The 21699-nt window shown below is 39.6% G+C and overlaps 1 protein-coding gene across 4 annotated transcripts in view; it reads left to right on the top strand.

The window, feature by feature from the left end:
* Positions 1 to 21699, top strand: part of ADGRV1 (adhesion G protein-coupled receptor V1) — a 530856-nt gene that overhangs the window by 447652 nt on the left and 61505 nt on the right. For all 4 annotated transcript variants that reach the window (XM_041752702.1, XM_041752703.1, XM_041752704.1 and 1 more), the window contains one exon: positions 17731 to 17852. In XM_041752702.1, the coding sequence (XP_041608636.1) occupies positions 17731 to 17852 (122 nt within the window). The remainder of the gene's footprint in view (positions 1 to 17730; positions 17853 to 21699) is intronic.

Here is a 21699-nt window from a genome sequence, read left to right as displayed (position 1 = left end):
CTCACTTGCTGAGTTCATCAGTTATGGTGGTCAGAGAGGAGAGAGAATGGAATTGAAATTAATTTCCATCTTGTTACACATCGTGAATAGGCTTCAGTTGGGTGTTAGCAGAAGATATGGCCAGCGTGGCATACATATGGTCAGTGTCTAAGAGCATCACAGTGGCATTCTTGCTTAGGTATGTTGCATACTCTTTGACCTTCAATGTAGTTGGCATCTTCTACTAACATATGCATACCATTGCCATTCCTCAATTTGACCCAATTGTTTATAATTTTTGTACATAGGCTGCATTTTTTATAGATTTCCTTGACAGTTTCTCTGCAAATTAATAAGAAGTTTAAATTTTAATTTTCCTGGCATACTCCACTCTCTTAAAGGACTTCCTCCCACCCCCACCCTTCTTTATCCTGGAAAAATTACCAATGAGGCATTTCTTCCTTCCGCTTTGAAAACTACATAAAACAGTTATTCATGTTTAATGCTTTGATCTCAGGGTATATTCATTTCTTTTTTTAAATCAATAGATGACTGAAGTCTTCTATTCAGCTGTTGGCTGATGAAAATAAAATTTCTGATTTTTTTAATGTATCACTCTCAAATTTGTAGTCAGACCATTGCCAAAGAATGTATGTAAAACTCTACTAGAGAGTAGAAAAATCATTTTTCAAGGCTGTTTTATCTTGGGATATTTATGGCATCAAAAACATTATGCTCTAGGAGCCACCTCATTTGATGTCATTTTGGTGATCCTGTAATACACCATGACTCTCTGTAGTCAGCCAAATCCTAAATTCTTTGGTGTAAATTCCATTCTCAATTTGCAACTTTTTCATGTATTATTTATTGCCATTTTCATCATTTAGATGGAGTTCCAGCTTATGACTCAATGCCTACACAGTTCTTTAACATATATATACTTACAAAATAATTGCTTGATCACACATTAATCAGCTGGTACAATGTTAAAGATAGGATCCAGAAATAAAGGAAAACGGAGTTGCTAGAGTTAGGGAAATAGGAAGTGGGGATGGGTAATCTACGGAATTAGCAATTGCACCATAAATTTCTTTTAAAAATGTATAATTGGCATAATGTCTGTGATCATAATGCCATACTTAATAGTTTACATATTATAAACTATTTACATATTATAAACCATAGTGGCCCGAGGAGCAGGGAGCAGCTGCCACTCACCTATGACCTGCCGCTGTGTGAGCACCTACACTTTATACACTGGGGTACTGGTGAGAGTCGGATAGTTCGGGCTCTGTGAGCCAGATCAAGAGCACGAGTGCCTCCAACTGCCTGTGGATGCAGACTAGCGCCAGGCAACGGTGGAACCCTGGGGCGCCACAGTTCCACCCACAATGGGGCCCTGCGTCATCACTGTGGTCGGCGGGGTCCAGTCAGCCCTTAGCCCTTCACCCTGAAGGCCAAGGGTGTGAGGGGAGTTCCTGTCACCACGCTGGATGGGAAGGTATGCAGGCACCTCCCACGTCCTTAGTTCCCACTCTCAGGCCCTCCAGGCCACCCACCCTTCTCAGTAGACTGGTGTCCCAGCTGTCCTCCCATCTCCAAGGGTTCACAGCATGGATTTTGCACTTAAGAACATTCAAGGGGCTCCTGGGTGGTTCAGTCGGTTAAACGTTGACTCGATTTTGGCTCAGGTCAGAATTTCGAGGTTGTGGTGTGGAGCCTCACGTGGGGCCTGGGCCCAGAAAAAAAAAAAAAAAAAAAAAGGAAGTTTTTTTTTGGGAAAAACTTCAGGAAGTTGAAAATGACATCTTTATAAGTTGTTTTCTTTCAGAAGAAAAGTACACTATCACCATATCAAAAGTGAAGTTTGAGTTTCATTGGGCCAGAAGGCAATAACAAACTTGGTCTGATCCTTTCACAAAAGTGCTCTTTCAGTTACCTTATCATAAGTGAAATGACCTGCCTCATAAAAAAAAAATCACTTCCCTTACAACCAGTTCCAAGAGGCCACTCCTTCCAATTAATAGGATGTCAAAAATATCTGTGCTCCCTTCCATAAAGTTACTATGTCCCTGGGTAACAATTTTTCCTATTTTTAAATCTATGCTTCTTGCTTATACTGCCCTTTTCCTATTCATCTTCCTGTGGCTACCATTTCTCATGCTAGCCCTCCTTCCTGGATCACAATTTCCCTCTCCACATCTCTCTCTGAACACAACCTCTCTCTGCCTGTCTCTCCCAGTTTCTTATTTCCGCTTGTTCTTCATTCTCACTGTGACCTCCCTTCCCTTGACCCTGTGATGGGATAGTCCAAGAATATTCTCACTAGCTCTTTTGATTTCTTCACTGACTTGGCTCCCTCCTTAAGAAATTTGCCAATCACCAGTCCAGTCTATGCCACACACTTCTTTCCTGTTTATTAACTAATTGGTGCTGCTCTGTAATGGATACTAGTTTATTCTAACTGAGCCACCTCTGCTTCTCAAAAATCCTTCGGATTATCTCTCATTGATTCTTAAGTAATCTTTGAAACAGATTTCACTGTGCTTAAGTTTAGTGCTTTATTACATGCTAGTCTCACTCTCTCTTCAAAGTATGAAAACAACGTGATGTTATCTCACTCAGCTGTCCTTATTTTTATCTGATCATTTATCTGTGTTGTGTCCCTTCTTTGCCACTTTCCTGCCATTTTTAAGTAAGGCAGTAAACTCATTTTCTCTGAAGGCAACCCTCCCCATTGTGCCCTTCATCTGTTTTCCCTTTTCTTGGAACTTGCTTCATTAAATTTTCCACAGTTCAGTCTCTCTCTCTCTCCCTCTCTCTCTCTCTACCCCCCCTTCTACACCCCCACCCCCCAACACACACACAGATGTCTTTCCTCTTCATCTAAAAACAAGCATCACTTTTCACTGTCTGGAAAGAGCTTACTCATAATGCCATATCAAGTTACTTCCCTGCCTTTCTCCTTTACCAACCAACTTCTTTTTTGGGGGGGAGGTAGGGAGGGGCAGAGAATCTCAAGCAGGCTCCTGGAGGCCCAGTGTGCAGCAGACACAGGGCTCGATCCCATGACCCTGAGATCATGACCGGAGCCAAAATCAAGAGTCGAACACTTACCCGACTGAGCCATCCAGGCGCCCCACCCACCAGCTTCTTGAAGAGTACTTCCTGTACCCTTCACCTTCTGTTGACTGCTAAGCCTCAACAGGATCTTGCCTTTTCTCTTTCATTCATTGCCTATAACCCTGGACACCGGATCTACTGACTTCTCTCCTAATGTCCTTATCCTTATACTCTTCTGCACAGATCAGTACTGGTAACTGCTCTTCACTGAATAGTCCCATCTCCCTTGGTTTTTATGATACTTTTTTTTCCCTGCTAAATCCCAGACCATACTTCATTCTTCTTGTGACTCAGAACTCTGGAGTATATATCTTTTCCAGGGATTGCCTTGGCCTTTTTTATTATCATAGTGGTAATTTTCAAATCTCTGGGCTCGAGCCCAACTTCTCTTCCTAATTTCTTCCCTGTCCTCTCCCTGAGAGTAATATCTTCTCCTCAAGTACATTTTCATCATCTTTGCTCTTCCGCCTGCCCCTACTCTTCTTGATGTCTCTATTATTCTTTCTCCTCCTTCCTTTTCTTGCACCTTTTAATCTTCTGATTTTCCTAACCTGAAGCCAATGTAACTTAACTCCACAGTCATAGATTTTTAGGTCAGTAATTGTCGGATCTGACTGATCCTCAAAATCAGACTTTCAGAAAGGTACGTGATGGCTCCATCAGTAGAGCATGTGACTCTTGAGCTTGGGGTTGTGAGTTCGAGCCCCATGTTGGATGTAGGTCTACTTAAAAAAAGAAATCAGACTTTGAAAATTATGGTTTAATGAGAGGCCCCTGGGTGGCTCAGTCAGTTAAGCTTGTCCAACTCTTGATTTTTGGCTCAAGTCATGATCTAGGATCATGAGATGGAGCCCCATGTTGGCCTCTGAGCTCAGCGGGGAGTCTGCTTGAGATTCTCTCTCTCTCCTTCTGCCAATCCCCACCCTCAGATGCATACATCTTTTTTTTTTTTTTTTATGATAGAGAGAGAGAGAGTGAGAGGCAGAGACACAGGCAGAGGGAGAAGCAGGCTCCATGCACCGGGAGCCCGATGTGGGACTCGATCCCAGGTCTCCAGGATCGTGCCCTGGGCCAAAGAGAGGCGCCAAACCGCTGCACCACCCAAGGATCCCACATACATCTTTTTTTTTAAGTTATGGTTTAATGAGTCTCCCTGTAGACTTACTGAATTAGAATCTTCAGTGATCAAGTCCTAATATCTGTATAATTTCAAGTTTCTCATTGTTTTCTGATTTGGGGGTGTGACTATAGAGTCTCTGTCTGTAACATTTTGTGTACATCCCATTCTTTCCTTTGTAGGGGCTCTCATCTGCCCTTCCCTTGCCCAAGGCTCTCCTTATTTCCCACTTTGACCACAGCTGGAGTTGCCTAACCAGTGCCCTGGCCTGCAGCATTCTCTTTGCCAAATGATTTACTTTCCTATGAGATGATGCTTGGTTTTGATAAGGCCACACCTCTTTCTCAGAAATTTTAAACGGCTTGCCTTTCCTATAAAATGATTTTGTATTGCTGTATCTAGCCCACAAGATGCCTTCCTGACCTAGTGCTACAAACGTTCTTTTCATTAAGCACCTTCATTGACCTTTAATTACAATCAAAAGGACTAATTTACACTAATTTATGCCTATGCCTTTTTTGCCTCTTTTGCCGATACCAACTACCTTAATGTCAATATGTACATGCTCAAAAAAAAAAAAAATGTACATGCTCAGATAGAGCTCAGCTTCAAGTCTCAGCTGAAATTCCTTCTCCTCTCACAGGACTTGGTGATACTACCAAGGCGGGTAACTGTCTCTTTCCCTGGGTTTCTATTTAACTTTGTCTCTCTCTTCTAATACTTATCTTCTGCCTTTTATTATAGGGTGTGTGTGTGTATAGTATTTGAAAGAATATCCATATGTGATTCATCCTCTTATCTGTCACATTTTATCTAATACATTTTGACACTTGCTAAAACATAATTCTTGAAAAACAAGCAATAGCCAAAATTTACATAAAACTATTGAGTGTTCTGCATTTCAACCATTATATCCTCACTGGATACAGAGAACCTTATTTGGGAGATACTAATATTACTCTCATTTTACAGATGAGGAACTTGTGTCCCAAAGCAGTGAAGTGACTTACCAAGGTCGCACAGTTAGTAAATGGCCTGCAAGTAATCAGACTCCAGAGTCCATGCTCGTACCTGCAATTCTATTTTTCTTAGGAATAAATCCCAGTCAACCTCAGTGCATGCCTTTTTTAAAAAAAAAAAAAAAAAAAAAGAGTAATTTACCGGGGCCCATATTCTAAACAGATCTTTTTCTTTTAATTGAATTTGACAGAAGCAAATTATAAAATTTATTATCAATAACCTTCAGGAAAGCAAATGATGTGATTCATAATTAGGATGCACCAACCTCCAGAAAGAAGTCAAAATTGGATTGTAGGGAAAGGCAATTGCTGAAGAGCAACTTAAAGCCCTATTGTACAGTTCTGTAAAGATATTGTAAGTCAGTGTGGTCATAAATTAACAAGTGATAGAAATGAACAATTTTTGATCCTTATACTCATTTAATTATACAGTTTCTAAGAAGTGTGGTGGTTTCTCTCTCTCCATCAGTTTCCCCCTTAATGTCAGTGTATTTGCAAATAAACACTCAATCTGTGGTTACATTAAAGCTGCTCTACCAACCTGGAAAAAAAATTGTTTTTTACAAATGTGTTTCACAAACAGTCTAACAGGATAAACTCCACCTGGTTTAAAAAAATAATAACAAATGGATAGAAACAAAAAATGTAGCAGGATCTGTCTAGCCTATTAAAGATGGATTCAAAATAATTTTTAAATAAAGATGGACTCAAATAGTAAAAATGGCTCTTTTGGGGAGCTTGGGAAGCACAGTAACCCAAAAAACTATATGGCTGCTCATTAGTCTTATCTACTAATGCCAAAACTGTGGTACCTAGAGTTAAATAAATTCCAGTGCTCTCATTTGTTTTTTTTCCCTGAGGAAGATAAATTTAATTTTTTTAACTTTTTTATTTGTATGTAACACAAGGTTACAGTGGTTTCAGGTATAGTAATTAATAGTAATTCAGCAACTCTACACATTCTGCTGTGCTTACCACAAGCACAGCTCCCATCTGTCACCATACAGCACTGTTACAGTATCATTGACTATATTCTCTGTGCTGTACCTTTTATTCCCATGACTTACTCATCTCGTAATTGAAAGCCTGTACCTCCCACTTCTCTTCACCTGTATATATCCACATCTTCTTTATCCAATGCTCTCCCCCTTGGAAAAAGAAGTGGAAACATACAGCTTGAAGCCAAGGACAAAATTAAGTGGTAGCATCTATCTTACAGTTGCTACTAATATCAGACACCTGTAAATCAGTCTAACCATTAACGATTTAAATTCCAAATGAAAGATGAGAAAAAGAAAAAAAGCTGGAATTAAGGTCTCACAAATTTTAAGGTCTGTCTGCATATGACATTGACAGCCAAAAATGCAAAGAATATTTTAATGGTATACCATTGGGTACGATTCACTTTGATCAAATTATTTTGATCACTAGTACATAAATATTGGCACTATAGATATTACTGTTTTTTTGGACAGCCTCCTTCTTTGTAAATGATACACATGTCATTCAATCTGGTGATTGCCCTTCTTTCTTAACACAATGGTCCCTCTTTTTTTCTCTGTAAGGGCTTGGTCCAAGGCTGTAATGAACAATAAGATACTAGTTTACTTCCATACGGATAAAACTCCCAGCCACACCTGTGGGTACTGTGCCAATGAACAATGATAAGCCTGTGTATAACACACACATCATACCACTTTATGTTCTGTTATTGTGCATTCCTGAAAACAGCCCTATATGTGGTTTTGGTGTTAGTTTTCTCAGTTTACAGATATAGCTATATAAACAGAGAATAAGTAATATCCCTAATGCTTTTGTGAAATATATTACATTATTTCTAAGACCAGACAATGCCCTGATAATCTTATAGCTATAGGGAGAAAAGACGCAATTAAGCACGAAACAGAGAAGATCCAAAGGATTTAACTAAAGTAGACTTTTTAGAATAGTAATATAGTAAAAGAAATAAAAATAAAATAAAATTTTAAATTTGTGTTACAGTTTTGTAATATGATAGCCAGAGAACCGAATTAAAGGAAATAAATGTGAGGTCAGCTGGCATTTATCCAGAATGAGGGTCTACCAGAAAACAATTCTAGAACTGACATACTTAACACACTGTAAAAATATTTTCTTGAACACATCTTTAGTGTTAATTTTTATGAGACATTGTGTCAGAATTGACTCAAGACTTCAGCGTTGAATTTGAGCCTGTTAAATCCTAATGACTGCTATGTGATGTCCTATCAAACCATCTATAAAACATAACTGGCTATTCATGGCCAAATACATAGTAACCTAATTTCCAAAAATTATGAGGCCATATAGCAAGATTCAAAATATAGATGTAGGCAGGTTGAAAGATGCATTGTATATTTTCATAGTATTATAAAAGCTAAGTGTGTTGGAAATTGTTGTTAGGTGCCTGAGCATGCCTGGAGATGAGTGTTTTGAACTCTTTAACGGCTGAGTAACTGGTAATGTAGTTAGAAAACTAGGTTAAGCCAGTCCTTAGTTGTTAGCTGGCTGGCCTCATGCTCGTTTAAAAGATCTCCTAAAAATTCTTGTCATAATGTCATTTTGTGAAATATTTATGAGGTGTGTTAAAAATTACTTATGTTGGCTGTGAACCCAATGATAATTCTTCCCATAGTTCCAAGACATTTTCCTCACAAAAAGAAAACATACCATTGAACCTTTTCCTTAAGTATCACAGACCTATTTTACTCCCCTCAGTAGGGTATTATCTGGCAACTTGGAAGGACATGGCTCAAATGGAATCACTCTAATAACAGTTTGTGCAAGGTCCATGTGGGTATGTCTCATCTAACTTGATTATTCTCCTTAGATTCAAAATTATAGTCTGCAAATTGAAAATTATATATAGCTTTTTGCAAGGCGAGACCATAATTCTAGGCTTGTACTGTTTTTTTTTCATTCCCAATAAATCACACTCAAAGTGGGCCTGACACTGGACTGTCCTTTGGCGTCCAGGAAAGCCCTAAGTCAATTGTTGACCAAGTGCCACTTGCTGTTTAGGTTCTCTGCAGACCTTGAGATTCCTCTGAAAATTTGCTCACATTCCTCCTCTTTACACCTGGAAAGTAGACCCTGGGCCAGTATTGATTGACTCTCTTCTCTGCCTGCAGATCCAGTTTTTCACCTGTGCAGATCCTTCCAAATTAGGCTGGCTTCCTTCATATCTCAGTAAGGGTCAGGGTAAATCCCTGCCAGAAGGTGGTAGGTGGAGGCCTTCACTATCAGTTATGTTGACTGTACCCAACTGTATGTCCAAGGTGTCCTGCAGGCTACTTGAATTACATTCTAGAGTAGAAGTTTACAGTTGTGAGTCACAAGACATTGGTGAGACTCACTGGCAGCATTTTTAAGCGGGATGGAAAGGGCTAGAATAGAATAGAAAAGGGGAGAGGAGTGGGAGTGGATGGAAGACACTGAGAGGTCCAGTCTAAATCCACCAGTCAGGAAGTTTTCAGTGATGGTTTGGATATGGTGGAAATCAGTCCACAGTCTGAAAGCAACCCTCCTCCAAGCGTGATCTTCAGACTACATCAGGTAAACGGAAGGGTTCTTTTTTTTTTTTTTAAGATTTTATTTATTCATTCATGAGAGACACAGAGAGAGAGAGGCAGAGAGACAGGCAGAGGGAGAAGCAGGCTCCATGCAAGGAGCCTGATGCGGGACTTGATCCCGGGACTCCAGGATTACACACTGGGCCGAAGGCAGACGCCAAACCGCTGAGCCACCCAGGGATCCCAACAGAAGGGTTCTTTAGTTGAATGGGTTTGGGAAATTCAGGTACAAAAAAGTTCAATGTGTTTTTTTCTTATGTGATTTTGGGACTCTTCAAATATGCAGGAAGGTGGCACAAAAACAGACACATAGATCAATGGAACAGAATAGAGAACCCAGAAGTGGACCCTGAAATGTACGGTCATCTAATATTTGATAAAAGAGGAAAGACTATCCACTGGAAGAAAGATAGTCTCTTCAATAAATGGTGCTGGGAAAATTGGACATCCACATGCAGAAGAATGAAACTGGACCACTCTCTTTCACCATACACAAAGATAAACTCAAAATGGATGAGAGATCTAAATGTGAGACAAGATTCCATCAAAATCCTAGAGGAGAACACAGGCAACACCCTTTTTGAACTCGGCCACAGTAACTTCTTGCAAGATACATCCACAAAGGCAAAAGAAACAAAAGCAAAAATGAACTATTGGGACTTCATCAAGATAAGAAGCTTTTGCACAGCAAAGGATACAGTCAACAAAACTAAAAGACAACCTACAGAATGGGAGAAGATATTTGCAAATGACGTATCAGATAAAGGGCTAGTTTCCAAGATCTATAAAGAACTTATTAAACTCAACACCAAAGAAACAAACAATCCGAAATGGGCAAAAGACATGAAGAGAAATCTCACAGAGGAAGACATAGACATGGCCAACAAGCACATGAGAAAATGCTCCGCATCACTTGCCATCAGGGAAATACAAATCAAAACCACAATGAGATACCACCTCACACCAGCGAGAATGGGGAAAATTAACAAGGCAGGAAACCACAAATGTTGGGAGAGGATGTGGAGAAAAGGGAACCCTCTTACACTGTTGGTGGGAATGTGAACTGGTGCAGCCACTCTGGAAAACTGTGTGGAGGTTCCTCAAAGAGTTAAAAATAGACCTGCCCTACGACCCAGCAATTGCACTGTTGGGGATTTACCCCAAAGATTCAGATGCAATGAAACGTCGGGATACCTGCACCCCGATGTTTCTATCAGCAATGGCCACAATAGCCAAACTGTGGAAGGAGCCTCGGTGTCCATCGAAAGATGAATGGATAAAGAAGATGTGGTTTATGTATACAATGGAATATTACTCAGCAATTAGAAACGACAAATACCCACCATTTGCTTCAACGTGGATGGAACTGGAGGGTATTATGCTGAGTGAAATAAGTCAATCGGAGAAGGACAAACAGTGTATGTTCTCATTCATTTGGGGAATATGAATAATAGTGAAAGGGAATATAAAGGAAGGGAAAAGAAATGTTGGGAAATATCAGGAAGGGAGACAGAACATAAAGACTCCTAACTCGGGGAAATGAACTAGGGGTGGTGGAAGGGGAGGAGGGCGGGTGTTGGAGGGGAATGGGTGACGGGCACTGAGGTGGACACTTGACGGGATGAGCACTGGGTGTTTTTCTGTATGTTGGTAAATTGAACACCAATAAAAGTTAATTAAAAAAAAAAAAAACAAATATGCAGGAAGGGGCTGTGTATAGCCATGCGCTATTTCCTGAACTTGACCAAAGTCATCATGGTCAATGAGAATGAGGATGATAGTAGGTAAAGCTTACTGAACATGTGCTTTGTGCCAAGCTCTGTGACAACCGCCTTACGTGTATGCTTTCTCCCCCACATTCTCCATGTGGTGCCGCATTTGAGGGGAAAGGAGGCATAGGGTTCAATCTATGGGGCTGGTGGTACTAGTTGTACTCGGAAGGAAGAGAAAGTCTGAGAAGAAGGATACTAAATTCAGCTTTGGATGAACTTAGCTGAGATGTGTTGGAGATCTCCAGGCCTGGAGTTCCAGAGCTCAGGAGAGATGGAGGTGCACATTTGGAAATTGTCCCAAATCACTCATCGAAAGAAAGTGACTGTGGAGATTTTAAATGTAGTAAGGATGGCGAAAGGAACTGAAGAACCTGGTGGGGAGTGGAGAGCAGAGATGTATAGTCTAGCCTGCTGGAACAAACATCTGAGAGCTCTTAAAGCCCATCTGGAGAACAGGGAACCTATCCTAAGTCCTGTGGCTCCTATCCCCAGTTACAGTTGTAAATGTTTGTAGATTCCTTATCTCCTCTACCCGTAGCATCCTAATGCTGATTTGGCGGTTCTGTGAAATCTGTGTCCTGTTGTGTTCTTCTATGACTTGAGGTTTATTTGCTGAGAACGCTGGTGGGTGACCATGCATTGTGGGGTCAGTGTTAACTCTTGTTAAGAAAAGCTTAAGAACACAATTAATGTGTTCTCACCAAGAAATGGATCAGATCAGCGAAACTTCTCTGCCTCCAAGTATCTGTTAATTTCAGAGTAAAGGCCCATAATTTAGAAATAAAACCTTTTGATATCTTTTTTTCAATTACCTTTTTTTCCTCACTTAAAAATAATGCATGCCTGTTGTTGGAAATAGCCTCATAAATATCTTAAATCTACACATTATTTCACAGCTGTGTTCCTTGTTTTACATTGATGAGTTTGTTTTAGTAGCACATCCAAATTGTTAGAATCAGAAGGTCAGTGAGGTAAAATTAAAACAAGTACTTTAGAAGATTGTAAACACAGAATAAATTTCAGCCTCATGTAAATGAGGTGTGATTTCCATAATAAAGCCATTATTGTTGTCACTGGTGCATAGCAATAAAGTCAGGGCTGCAATTACAAAGAGAAGAGATAATAGAGCACCATACTTTCTTTAAAAATGGCAATTAAATTCATTGAAATCATATTTTCCACTAAAAAATAAAGAGATTTTATGTATTCTCACTGGAATCTACAAAATCCCATAAGTAGACTTCTTAATGATAGTTGTACTAAATGACACATCCACTTGCTGATTTTTTTCCTTTCCACAAGTTAATTTCTTTTACTAAAACCTTTTCACACTACTTTGTTTTTCACATTAATGACTCCTTGCTAATTTAAGTATCTAAATTGAGTACTTTGAGGATTTGATTTTTTTCTTTCTCCCTGTCAAAAAACTCCATCTTAACACAAGTCTGCCTTTTTTGGCATAGCCTTTTTTAAAAAAAATTTTTTTTGTAGTAAAATATACATAACACAAAATTAACCATTTCAACCTTTTCAAGTATACAATTAAGTGGCAAAAAGTGCATTCACAATGTTGTGCAACCATCACCACTGTCCATTGCCAGAAGCTTTTCATCAACTCAAACATAAACTCTATGTCCAAAAAACAAAATTCCTATTCCCCATTTCTTCTAGCCCCTGGTGACCTCTCATCTCCTTTCAGTCTGTTCTAGGCACCTCGTATAAGTGTCATGTAATATCTGTCCTTTTGTGTCTGGCTCATTTTACTTAACATGATGTTTTCAAACATTCATCAATGTTACAGCACATGTCAGTATTTCATTCCTTTTTAAGGCTGAGTAATATTCCATCATCTGTATATGCAATAGCAAGCATTTTCATTGCAAACATTTTCACCAAATAACTAATAGACCAGAAGGCAATTTGGCCATAAAATATAAAGTCAAGAAAAATAAAACAGGATTCATTGAAAAAAAGATAATGAAATATGAAAAATGAATAACAAAATTAAAGACTTTATTGTGAAATACAGAATACTTGAATTTATTTATTTTTTTTATCTATCTATCTATCAACAGACTCCATGTCCAGCATGGGGCTTAAACTCATGACACCGACATCAAGAGTTACATGCTCTACCAACTAAGCCAGACAGGCACCTCTGCATACATTTAAATGAGTGTAGATTCACTGTACAGATAACAGGCTTTATTTTGTGGCATGCATTTGTCTTCCAAGTCTTTCATTCATAGTATTATGCTCTTGTTGGTTTATTGATTCATCATCTTGTTCAGCATCACCCTTTTACTTGTTTCACTAAAATTTCTTCTTTCATTAACAGAGTTATTGGTTTCCAAATACTAGGATGCATACTTGTAACTGAGCTTTGAAGTGCGTTGTGAAAGCCTTCTACACTGTTGGTTGTTCTTGGCATATTGTCACATGTTCGTTGACAGGCGTTCCAAAGTTCTGTGGGAAATGTGGGTTCAAAACTCTGCCAGTGTATAGACCATTCTGAGGGCCAAGATTTGTATAAAATGGAAGTACTATGTCAGTGGAGAAATGAACCCAACCGTCAACCAGTTATCTCTTTGTTTTTTTAGGCCAAAATTGCTTAATGACCAGTCAGTTGCTTGGCTAAACTGTTTGCCCCAAAAATGCTTGCAGCAAAAATGTTTATGGTAAAAATACCTAGAACCATTGAAATTCTTTTTTCTAACTAATTCACCTCTAAGCATAAGTTTCTAACATTGCCAGTTTATAAATGCCTGCTTTGGTAAGCATTGACTTATACATACAACAGAAAAGTTATGACTAGTTCACCAAATATGAAATGTCAGCTTGTGAAGTATGAAACCGAAATGATTTTCATTAAGTGCAGCATTAATTTTCAGTTTGCCATATGGAATTTACAGTAGCCGTTAAACAGCAACATGTGCCTCCCACTTCATCACCATCCCCCATTCCCAATAGCCCTTCTCCTGTGGCCAGTTACTCTACACCCTAAAGAGGATGAAGATACCTCCTCAGAGGTGGTTAGCCATAAAGCTGATGAAGTTTAAGTTTTAGGGCCTCTCCGTTGCATAGGCCCCTTCCAAGATTTGATACCTAATTTTTATGTTTTGGCAATTCTTATTTTTTAAGAAGCTTCTCCAAGTTTTATAAACTTCAGGTCCACAGAATCTGGATGTGCCTCTGGATATGTTTCTTCCTTCTGAAATCATGTCCTTATCATTGTTGCACTGCTGGAAAACCGGCCTGGGGTCTGTTGTTCAATATACTAAGTTATTTATGACTGACTTTCTTTCTTGCAGAGTTTCTGATCTGGGGGGCCAAGCTACCACACTTTTCTGTGGAGTTCCAGAGAAACATAGGCCATGGATGTTTCTAGTCAGTCCCAGTATGCTCTCTTGGCTCTCCCGCTGGGCTTTGTCAGCACACAGTACTTGTTTGGCTCTAGGCACTTCAGAGGAACAGGCAGGCCAAATTTTGAAAATCGGGTTCCTAGTTGTTCATGCAAAATATGCATGTCCTTTTGTACTCTGCACAGAGCCATAAATAGAATTTTGTACTTACGCAGTGGGAACAAAGAATGCAATTGCCAGACTTGGTATCTAATCTTTAAAAAGTTTAATGAGCAAAACATAGGAAGTTTCCTAAATATTAGGGTATCTTGTCATAAGTAAAAATGAGCCTCTGGCCCCTTATCAAATTGTGTGATTTCATTAAACAAAAATAAATTTTTATAAAATTTAAATAAATTTTAATATATTCTCTCCTGTCAGGCTGCAAAGCATTAATGACAAAGGAATTATTCATCTGTATAAACTGTGTTTATTATTCTTTATTCTTATTTTCTCTGTAACCTAGACCATTTTATATTTTTTATGAAGGGTATAGTTGGGAAGGTACCAGCATACTGCCCTTTTAAAGGCTTTTTTCTCCTCAAAAAAAGGAATGCTTAGGTTCCCTGTTCCTGCTCCCCTCCCTCATTCCCTTTCCTTCCTTTTTCTTCTAGTGTTTTTCCTTTCCCTTTCCTTCCCAAAGAATCCCATCCTAAAGCCCCCCTCATAGTTAGTATCCACAGAAAGGTGTTCAAGCAACAAGTGTAGGAACCCCTTCATTGTGAGGGGGGCATCTGTATGAGGTGTGGGTCATCTGTGCAAGGGAAGGAATGATGGCACCAGGATATATACTAAGAATAATGAGAAATAGATTTCTTAACAGAGAAGATATTTACAAAAATTAAAAGGAAGAAAATTGGAATTAACCCTGTGGTGTTGGATTGAAATTAGAAGTATTGGTACAAAAAAAAAAAAAAAAGTATCGGTATGACCTACTGAGGTTACTAGAAAGCTCTAGTACTCTAGTCATCTAGATGTAACTGTGTGTGTGTGTGTTCATATGTGTAACTCCATATATTGTCTAGCTCTGTCTGCTAAGAGGGCTTAGGGGCAGAAACACCCCAATAATAGTATACCTAGCACCCAATCTTGGTTTCTAAATACCATATTCCCCCAAAAGAAACCAGAACTGGATTAGGGAAAATACAAGATGAGTGTAAAACATCTAGTCGGGCCAGAAATCAAGGAAGTACTTACAGAATGATGAGTACATCACAAAAGGCACAGAAGCAGTCTTGCAGGGGCTCCCATTAGTCAAATTTAGGATATTTGGGGCATCGACATAATAATAATGGACAATAACCCATTAAATAAATTGAGAATCTATGAGTCCATATTATAAAAATAAATAAATGAGTAAATCCAACATTCGATAGGAGCAAGGGTATTTATCCACACAAATACTTAGTAATCACAAAGGTAAACAGACTAACTTCATAGGGGAGAGTGTATACAGCCACTACCTTAATCAAACAACCTGAATGAGCAGCCTGAGTAATGGGACAAACTGAATTTTTGTGCTACCCAACAGAATGCTATAAAAAGAACCCAGCATCCCTTCTGTGATTTCTGCCAAACTTTATAATCTGAATCACAGGAAAACATCAGATGAACTCAAATTTAAGGACACTCTACCGGAAGAACTGGCTGGTAATCTTCAAAAGTGTCAGTCTTGAAAGCCAAGGACACACAGATGCAGGGTTTGGGATTAAAGCAGTCTGCAGAAGCATGTCAGCTGGACCTTCCTGCTACAAAAGAGATAATGGGAACAATGGACAAATCTTGAACGGGATCTGAGGATGGCAGTAATAGATCAGTGTTAATTTCCTGATTTGATGGCCCCATTGTGTTTTTTTAGGAGAATATCTTCGTAGAAAATATACATTAATGTATTCAGAGAGGAAGGGCTGGCAGGAGGGTGGCACAGTCAGTTAAGCATTTGACTCTTGGTTTTGGTTCAGGTCATGATCTCATGGTCATGAGATCAAGCCCCATGTTGGGCTACATGCTTAGGAGTCTACTTGAGTTTCAGTCTCCCTCTCCCTTTGCCCCTCCCCTCTCTCTCAAATAAATAAATAAATCCTTTTTTTTTTTTTCTTAAAAAAGAAAGTATTTAGACAGGAAAAAGAAAAAAAAAAAACAGAAATAAAGTATAGGGACACCTGGCTGGCTCAGTCAGAAGACAGTGCAACTCTCCATCTGGGGCTTCTGAGCTCTAGCCCCATATGGGGTGTAGAGATTACCAAAAATAATAATAATAATGAGGGCAGCCCAGGTGGCTCAGTGGTTTAGCACCGCCTTCAGCCCAGGGCGTGATCCTGGAGACCTGGGATCGAGTCCCACGTAGGGCTCTCTGCATGGAGCCTGCTTCTACCTCTGCCTGTGTCTCTGTCTCTCTCTCTCTCTCTCTCTGTCTCTCATGAATAAATAAATAAAATATTTAAATAATAATAATGATGATAAATTTAGAAAGTGTTACTTTAAAAATATATTTAAAAAATACAGTATTCAGAGGGTGATGTGGGATTCGGTTGGCAACTTTCAAGTGGTTCAGTAAGAAAAAAACCTTTGTTGTCATACTGTACTGACAGCTCTTCTGTGAGTTTGAGATTGTTTCAAAATAAAATTTTTAAATTGCTAAAGTGGAGTTATTTAATTGTTCTGATTTCCAGAGTGCATGTAGATTCCAGGCAGCAGTTGATAATACATGGACCTTGAGGTCTATACTAAGAGTTGTCGGTGGTGTGGTCCACTCAGATGTCTTTCAACAGCTTGAAATATATTTATTTGCAGCTGCCATGATCTGACTCGCTTTCCAAATCTTATATAGCTTGCCATGTCAATGTTAAAATCCCCCTTTTAAGGTTATTATTCTATAATGTACATCTCAAAGACAAATGGAAAGAAAGCGTAATGAAGTCGTTGGCCCCGAAGAAATCTGTCCTGAAAACTACTGAAATAAATTGCATGAGAAACAATGGGTAGAGTAAGCTTAGTGTTGACAATAGCCAACCTGTCACTTCATCTTTGCTCTAACATTAACTTTGAAGTTTGATGTCTTGGGACACCTGGGTGGCTCAGTGGTTGAGTGTCTGCCTTTGGCTCAGGTCATGATCCCATGGTCCTGGGATCGAGCCCTACACCAGGCTACCCACCGGGAGCCTGCTTCTCCCTCTGCCTATGTCTCTGCCTCTCTGTGTCTCTCATGAATAAGTAAACAAAATCTTAAAAAATAATAATAAAGTTTAGTGTCTTTTCTGTTAGTAAAAAAGAGATGAGAATATCCTTTTCCATGACACACAAACTGCTTTTTGCATCCTTTCTGCTTTAAAATTCGAGTCAGACTACACTAATTTCGGGAGCACATCGCTGCCTGCCTTTTTCTGGTGGAGAGCTCTTTCAAAGGGGATTTACCTGGGGTTGAAACAGGATTGCGCCTCTGTAGTTGTTGATGGCACTTCCTGAACAGTCCAGCAGGTGGTAGTCTAGGAGAGGAACAGTTCTCATTCTTCCCCATCCCCCTCGCCTACCAGCAAAACAGAAAGAATGTAGACTCAGCAATGTGCCTTCTCCGCTGGCATAAGAATGGGATTTCCAAGGTTGTTCTTTCAAAATGGGTACTTAGGCATACAGAGTATCACAAAAAAAGAGCCAATTTGCATCTGTGTGTATGTGTGACTATGCAGTATACCAAAGCTCAAAAAAAAAATGTTTTTTTTTTATTTCTAGAAATTCCACTGGTTTTATATCTCTTTGGCCTGATTTCTGTGACATGGCTTTGGGGAGGCCTGCACATGGCTTACAGACACTTCTGGATGTTGGTCCTCTTTGTCATTTTCAACAGTCTGCAGGTAAGCTTACAATTTGGTTACTGATGGCACACGTGTATCCTAACGAACACAGGGCATGGAGTTTCAAAGTCAAGGAATCAGGTGTCTACACACAGATGAATTCTTAAATACAATGTCATGCCGCGTTGTAGAATAAAATGATGGGGGGAGCTAAATTTAATAACTGAAATATGGTTGGGATCCCTGGGTGGCGCAGCGGTTTGGCGCCTGCCTTTGGCCCAGGGCGCGATCCTGGAGACCCGGGATCGAATCCCACATCAGGCTCCCGGTGCATGGAGCCTGCTTCTCCCTCCGCCTGTGTCTCTGCCTCTCTCTCTCTCTCTCTCTCTCTGTGACTATCATAAATAAATTAAAAAAAAAAAATTAACTGAAATATGGCTTCTAACTTGCTGATTGTACAGATAGGGAAGACATAAAATATTTACCCTCCTTTATTTAGATAACATCTGAGTAACTACAGAATCATATTTCTCTTTCAGCAAGATTGAGGTTTGTAAACTTTTCAGATGGTAGCCATGGAGAACCTATGCACATACTTGAATGGTGGCTGAATCTAGAAGTTAGATCCATTGAGGAGTGAAATAGACAGCAGTGTTCAAGCAGTCCACTCTCAAGTCTGCTTAGTGAAATGAAAGTGTTTTGGTTCACTGAAAAATGATTGACATCCTCTAAGTCTGGCAATGCCCAGACTAAATTAGTTTTGTGAGCGTGCTTGGATAGCTAACTAGAAATTATATAACTGTAGCAAAAATTAAAGCTGACTTTTTTAGTGCTTTTGTTAAAATGGAAAAAAGTTGCACCCTGAAATTAACAAATGGAACAAATGAACTCATTTTCCTTATTTTCCAAAGTGAAAAGATCTGTCCAGACCAAAATAATTTCTTGAGTTTAGCAAAGATATCTCTAAACAGTCCTTATTTTGACCACCATCTCACAAGGAACACGTGTAGAAAAACCTATTAGGATTATAGCATACAACTAAAATAAGACTCAAAGCATATTTATTTCGGTTTAATTTTGAGGAGACAGTTTATTCAGTAACACCATATCTTCCAGCAGGGTGCCTAATTAAATCATAAAATGGATTTAGGAAGGGCGAAAATACAAAGTAACTTGAAAGTGTGGCATCAAGTTGATACAAGTACATACACAGACATCTCACTTATAACAATAGTGATAATCAAGTGCCTACTGCTGGCACATTGTGTTAGCACTACCAGTACCAGGATGAAGGTGACAGGCCTGCACCTCAAGAATGTGATGATTCAAGACAGTAAAACGATTACCGGTAAGAATACACTCTGGCAGGTGCAAACAAAACATTTTAAGAGCTGAGTGAATGGCCTGTTTACTCCTGCCTGTGCTAGCATTTGAGATGAGCCCCAGAAGTGAGCCGCTCAGGTCAGAGACCCTGTCTGGTCACCTTTGAATCCCTAGGGCCTAGTGAAACTAACACCAGGATCCACACTGACAGATCCCGGATGTATTTTATTTGGTGGACACACAACAGTACACAGAACAGTGTTTTAAATTGCTTACTATCTGTTGCAGACTTTTAAAATTGAGAAATCTCACATAAAAACCCAAATTTCTGGCTTTCCTTTAATGACAGTACTTGCTTGACAGCAATCCTCAAGTCCTAAGTAGATGCTTCCCCCTTTAGATGGGGCGTGTGACCTTATTACACATGATAGACTGCATTCGTTCATTTCACCTGCTAGTAAGTTTGTGACGCCTTTAATGGTGATTGAGTAAGTGATGAGTGTATGGTTAGAGATGGGTATTTCAGGCAGAGAAACAGCATTAGCCCGGGCAGCACAAAGGGAGAGTGATTCATCTTGCCGAGATTTAGCAAGGAGCTGGGGTGGGGGTGGGAAGAAGAAAGGTTTTGTAGTCAGGAAGGTAATGCTGGGCACAGAGGCGGACAAGGGAAGGTTGGCCTCCATGCCATGTTACTGTGCTTGGGATGGGATGTTACACTTCAGCTTTTAAGCAGTGGGAAGCCATCAAAGTTGGAGTTTTTGTTTGTTTTGTTCTGATTTTTTGTATTTTGTGAGTTTTTTAGTTTTTAAAATTTTTTTTAAGATTTTATTTATTTATTCATGAGGGATACAGAGAAAGAGAGAGGCAGAGACACAGGCAGAGGGAGAAGCAGGCTCCATGCAGGGAGCCCAAGGTGGGACTCGATCCCAGGACTCTAAGATCATGCCCTGGGCTGAAGGCAGGTGCTCAACCGCTGAGCCACCCAGGTGTCCCTGGGTTGGGACAAAATTTTCTAAATTTTGACTAGGAGTGACACGTTGTACTACTTGTTAGAAGGATAACTAGAAACATTTAGGAGGGTATTGAAATGTGGAACAGCTCCAGTTAGGTGAGCGACTATCATATTCCAATCTCTAACGCTCTGGCAACATATCTGCAAATAGAGAGTAGGTGGTAGGTTTGTAAATTGTAAAGGTAACCATTAATGAAACTTGGTTAGCCAGTAAAATGTAGGAATGTGGAGTATGAAAGAACAACATTATTTAGAAATGCCCAGCTTCGGGCACCTGAGTGCCTCAGTGAGTTAAGGGTCCTGCTCTTAATTTTAGCTCAGGTCATGATCTCAGGGCTGTGGGATGGGATTCCCCACTGAGCATGGAGTCTGCTTGAGATTCTTTTCCCATCCCTCTCCCTCCTTCTCTGTTCCCCCTTGCTCACGCATGTCCTTGCTCACGCATGTGTTTGCTCACTCTCTCTCTCAAATAGTTAATAAATAAATAAAATCTGAAAGAAAGAAAGAAAGGAAGGAAGGAAGGAAGGAAGGAAGGAGAAAAGAAAAGAAGAAAAGAAAAGAAAAGAAAAAAAAGAAAAGAAAAGAAAAGAAAAGAAAAGAAAAGAAAAGAAAAGAAAAGAAAAGAAAAGAAAAGAAAAGAAAAAGAGAAAATGCCTGGCTCAGGTGAATGGCCAAGCACCAACAACTTTAGTCAACATGAAGATCACATCCAGTGCAGGGTTCTAGGAAATCTGCACTGAGCTTAGTGAGTTGGTAAGATGTGGAAGACAGTGGTAAAGCTACTAATATTTCAGTAACTAGATATTGGGAGAGGGCTAGTGAAAGTGATTATTAATGAAAGGGAACCAGATTAGAAGAGTTTGGAGTTGCAGATAGAAAAGAAAGCTTCAAAAGAAGACAATATTAACTCTGTCAAGTGTAACAGAGAAGGTAAATAGGATGAGAGCTGAGGGCAGTGTGGTCCAGTGTAGTGCTCCCCATCTGGTTTGTGGACAAGCCAGTGGTTTGTATCAGAGTCACACAGATGACTGGTTGGAACACAGATTATGAGGCTCCACACCCAGACTTTCTGATACAGTGCATCTGGGCAGATCTGAGAGTTTGCTTTTCTAACAAGTCCCCAGATGATGCTGATTCAGCCCGTCTATGGACCACAGTTTGGAAACTGCTGATAGAGTAGAGCAGCTGGACTATCTGGTTGACTTCAGCTGAGTCACGGATACAAATTTTTTTCTACTTTCTATTTTCTTCATCTGTGAAATGGGGATAAATACTATTTAGGATTACGATGTGATTTAATTAAATAGCATAACAAATATAAAGCAATCGTACAATATTTCACACATAAGGAATGGTTATTTTTATTGAAGAGTTTAATTGAGAATAGAGAGAAAGTAATAGCTTAGGAAGAACATTTGACTGGTTGGTTCAAAGGAGATTTTTTGTTTGTTTTCTTGTGTCAAGAAACAACAAAGGAGACACTGACAAGTGTAAGAAAGATTCCACTGTGGCAAGATCATGGACACAGCAGGAAGAACAGAAGTGATAGAGGGCAGGGGAGAGATATTTTGC

This window comes from Vulpes lagopus, chromosome 4 (assembly GCF_018345385.1).
Source record: "Vulpes lagopus strain Blue_001 chromosome 4, ASM1834538v1, whole genome shotgun sequence".
NCBI lineage: Eukaryota > Metazoa > Chordata > Mammalia > Carnivora > Canidae > Vulpes > Vulpes lagopus.
This window is presented reverse-complemented; position numbering and strand designations above follow the sequence as displayed.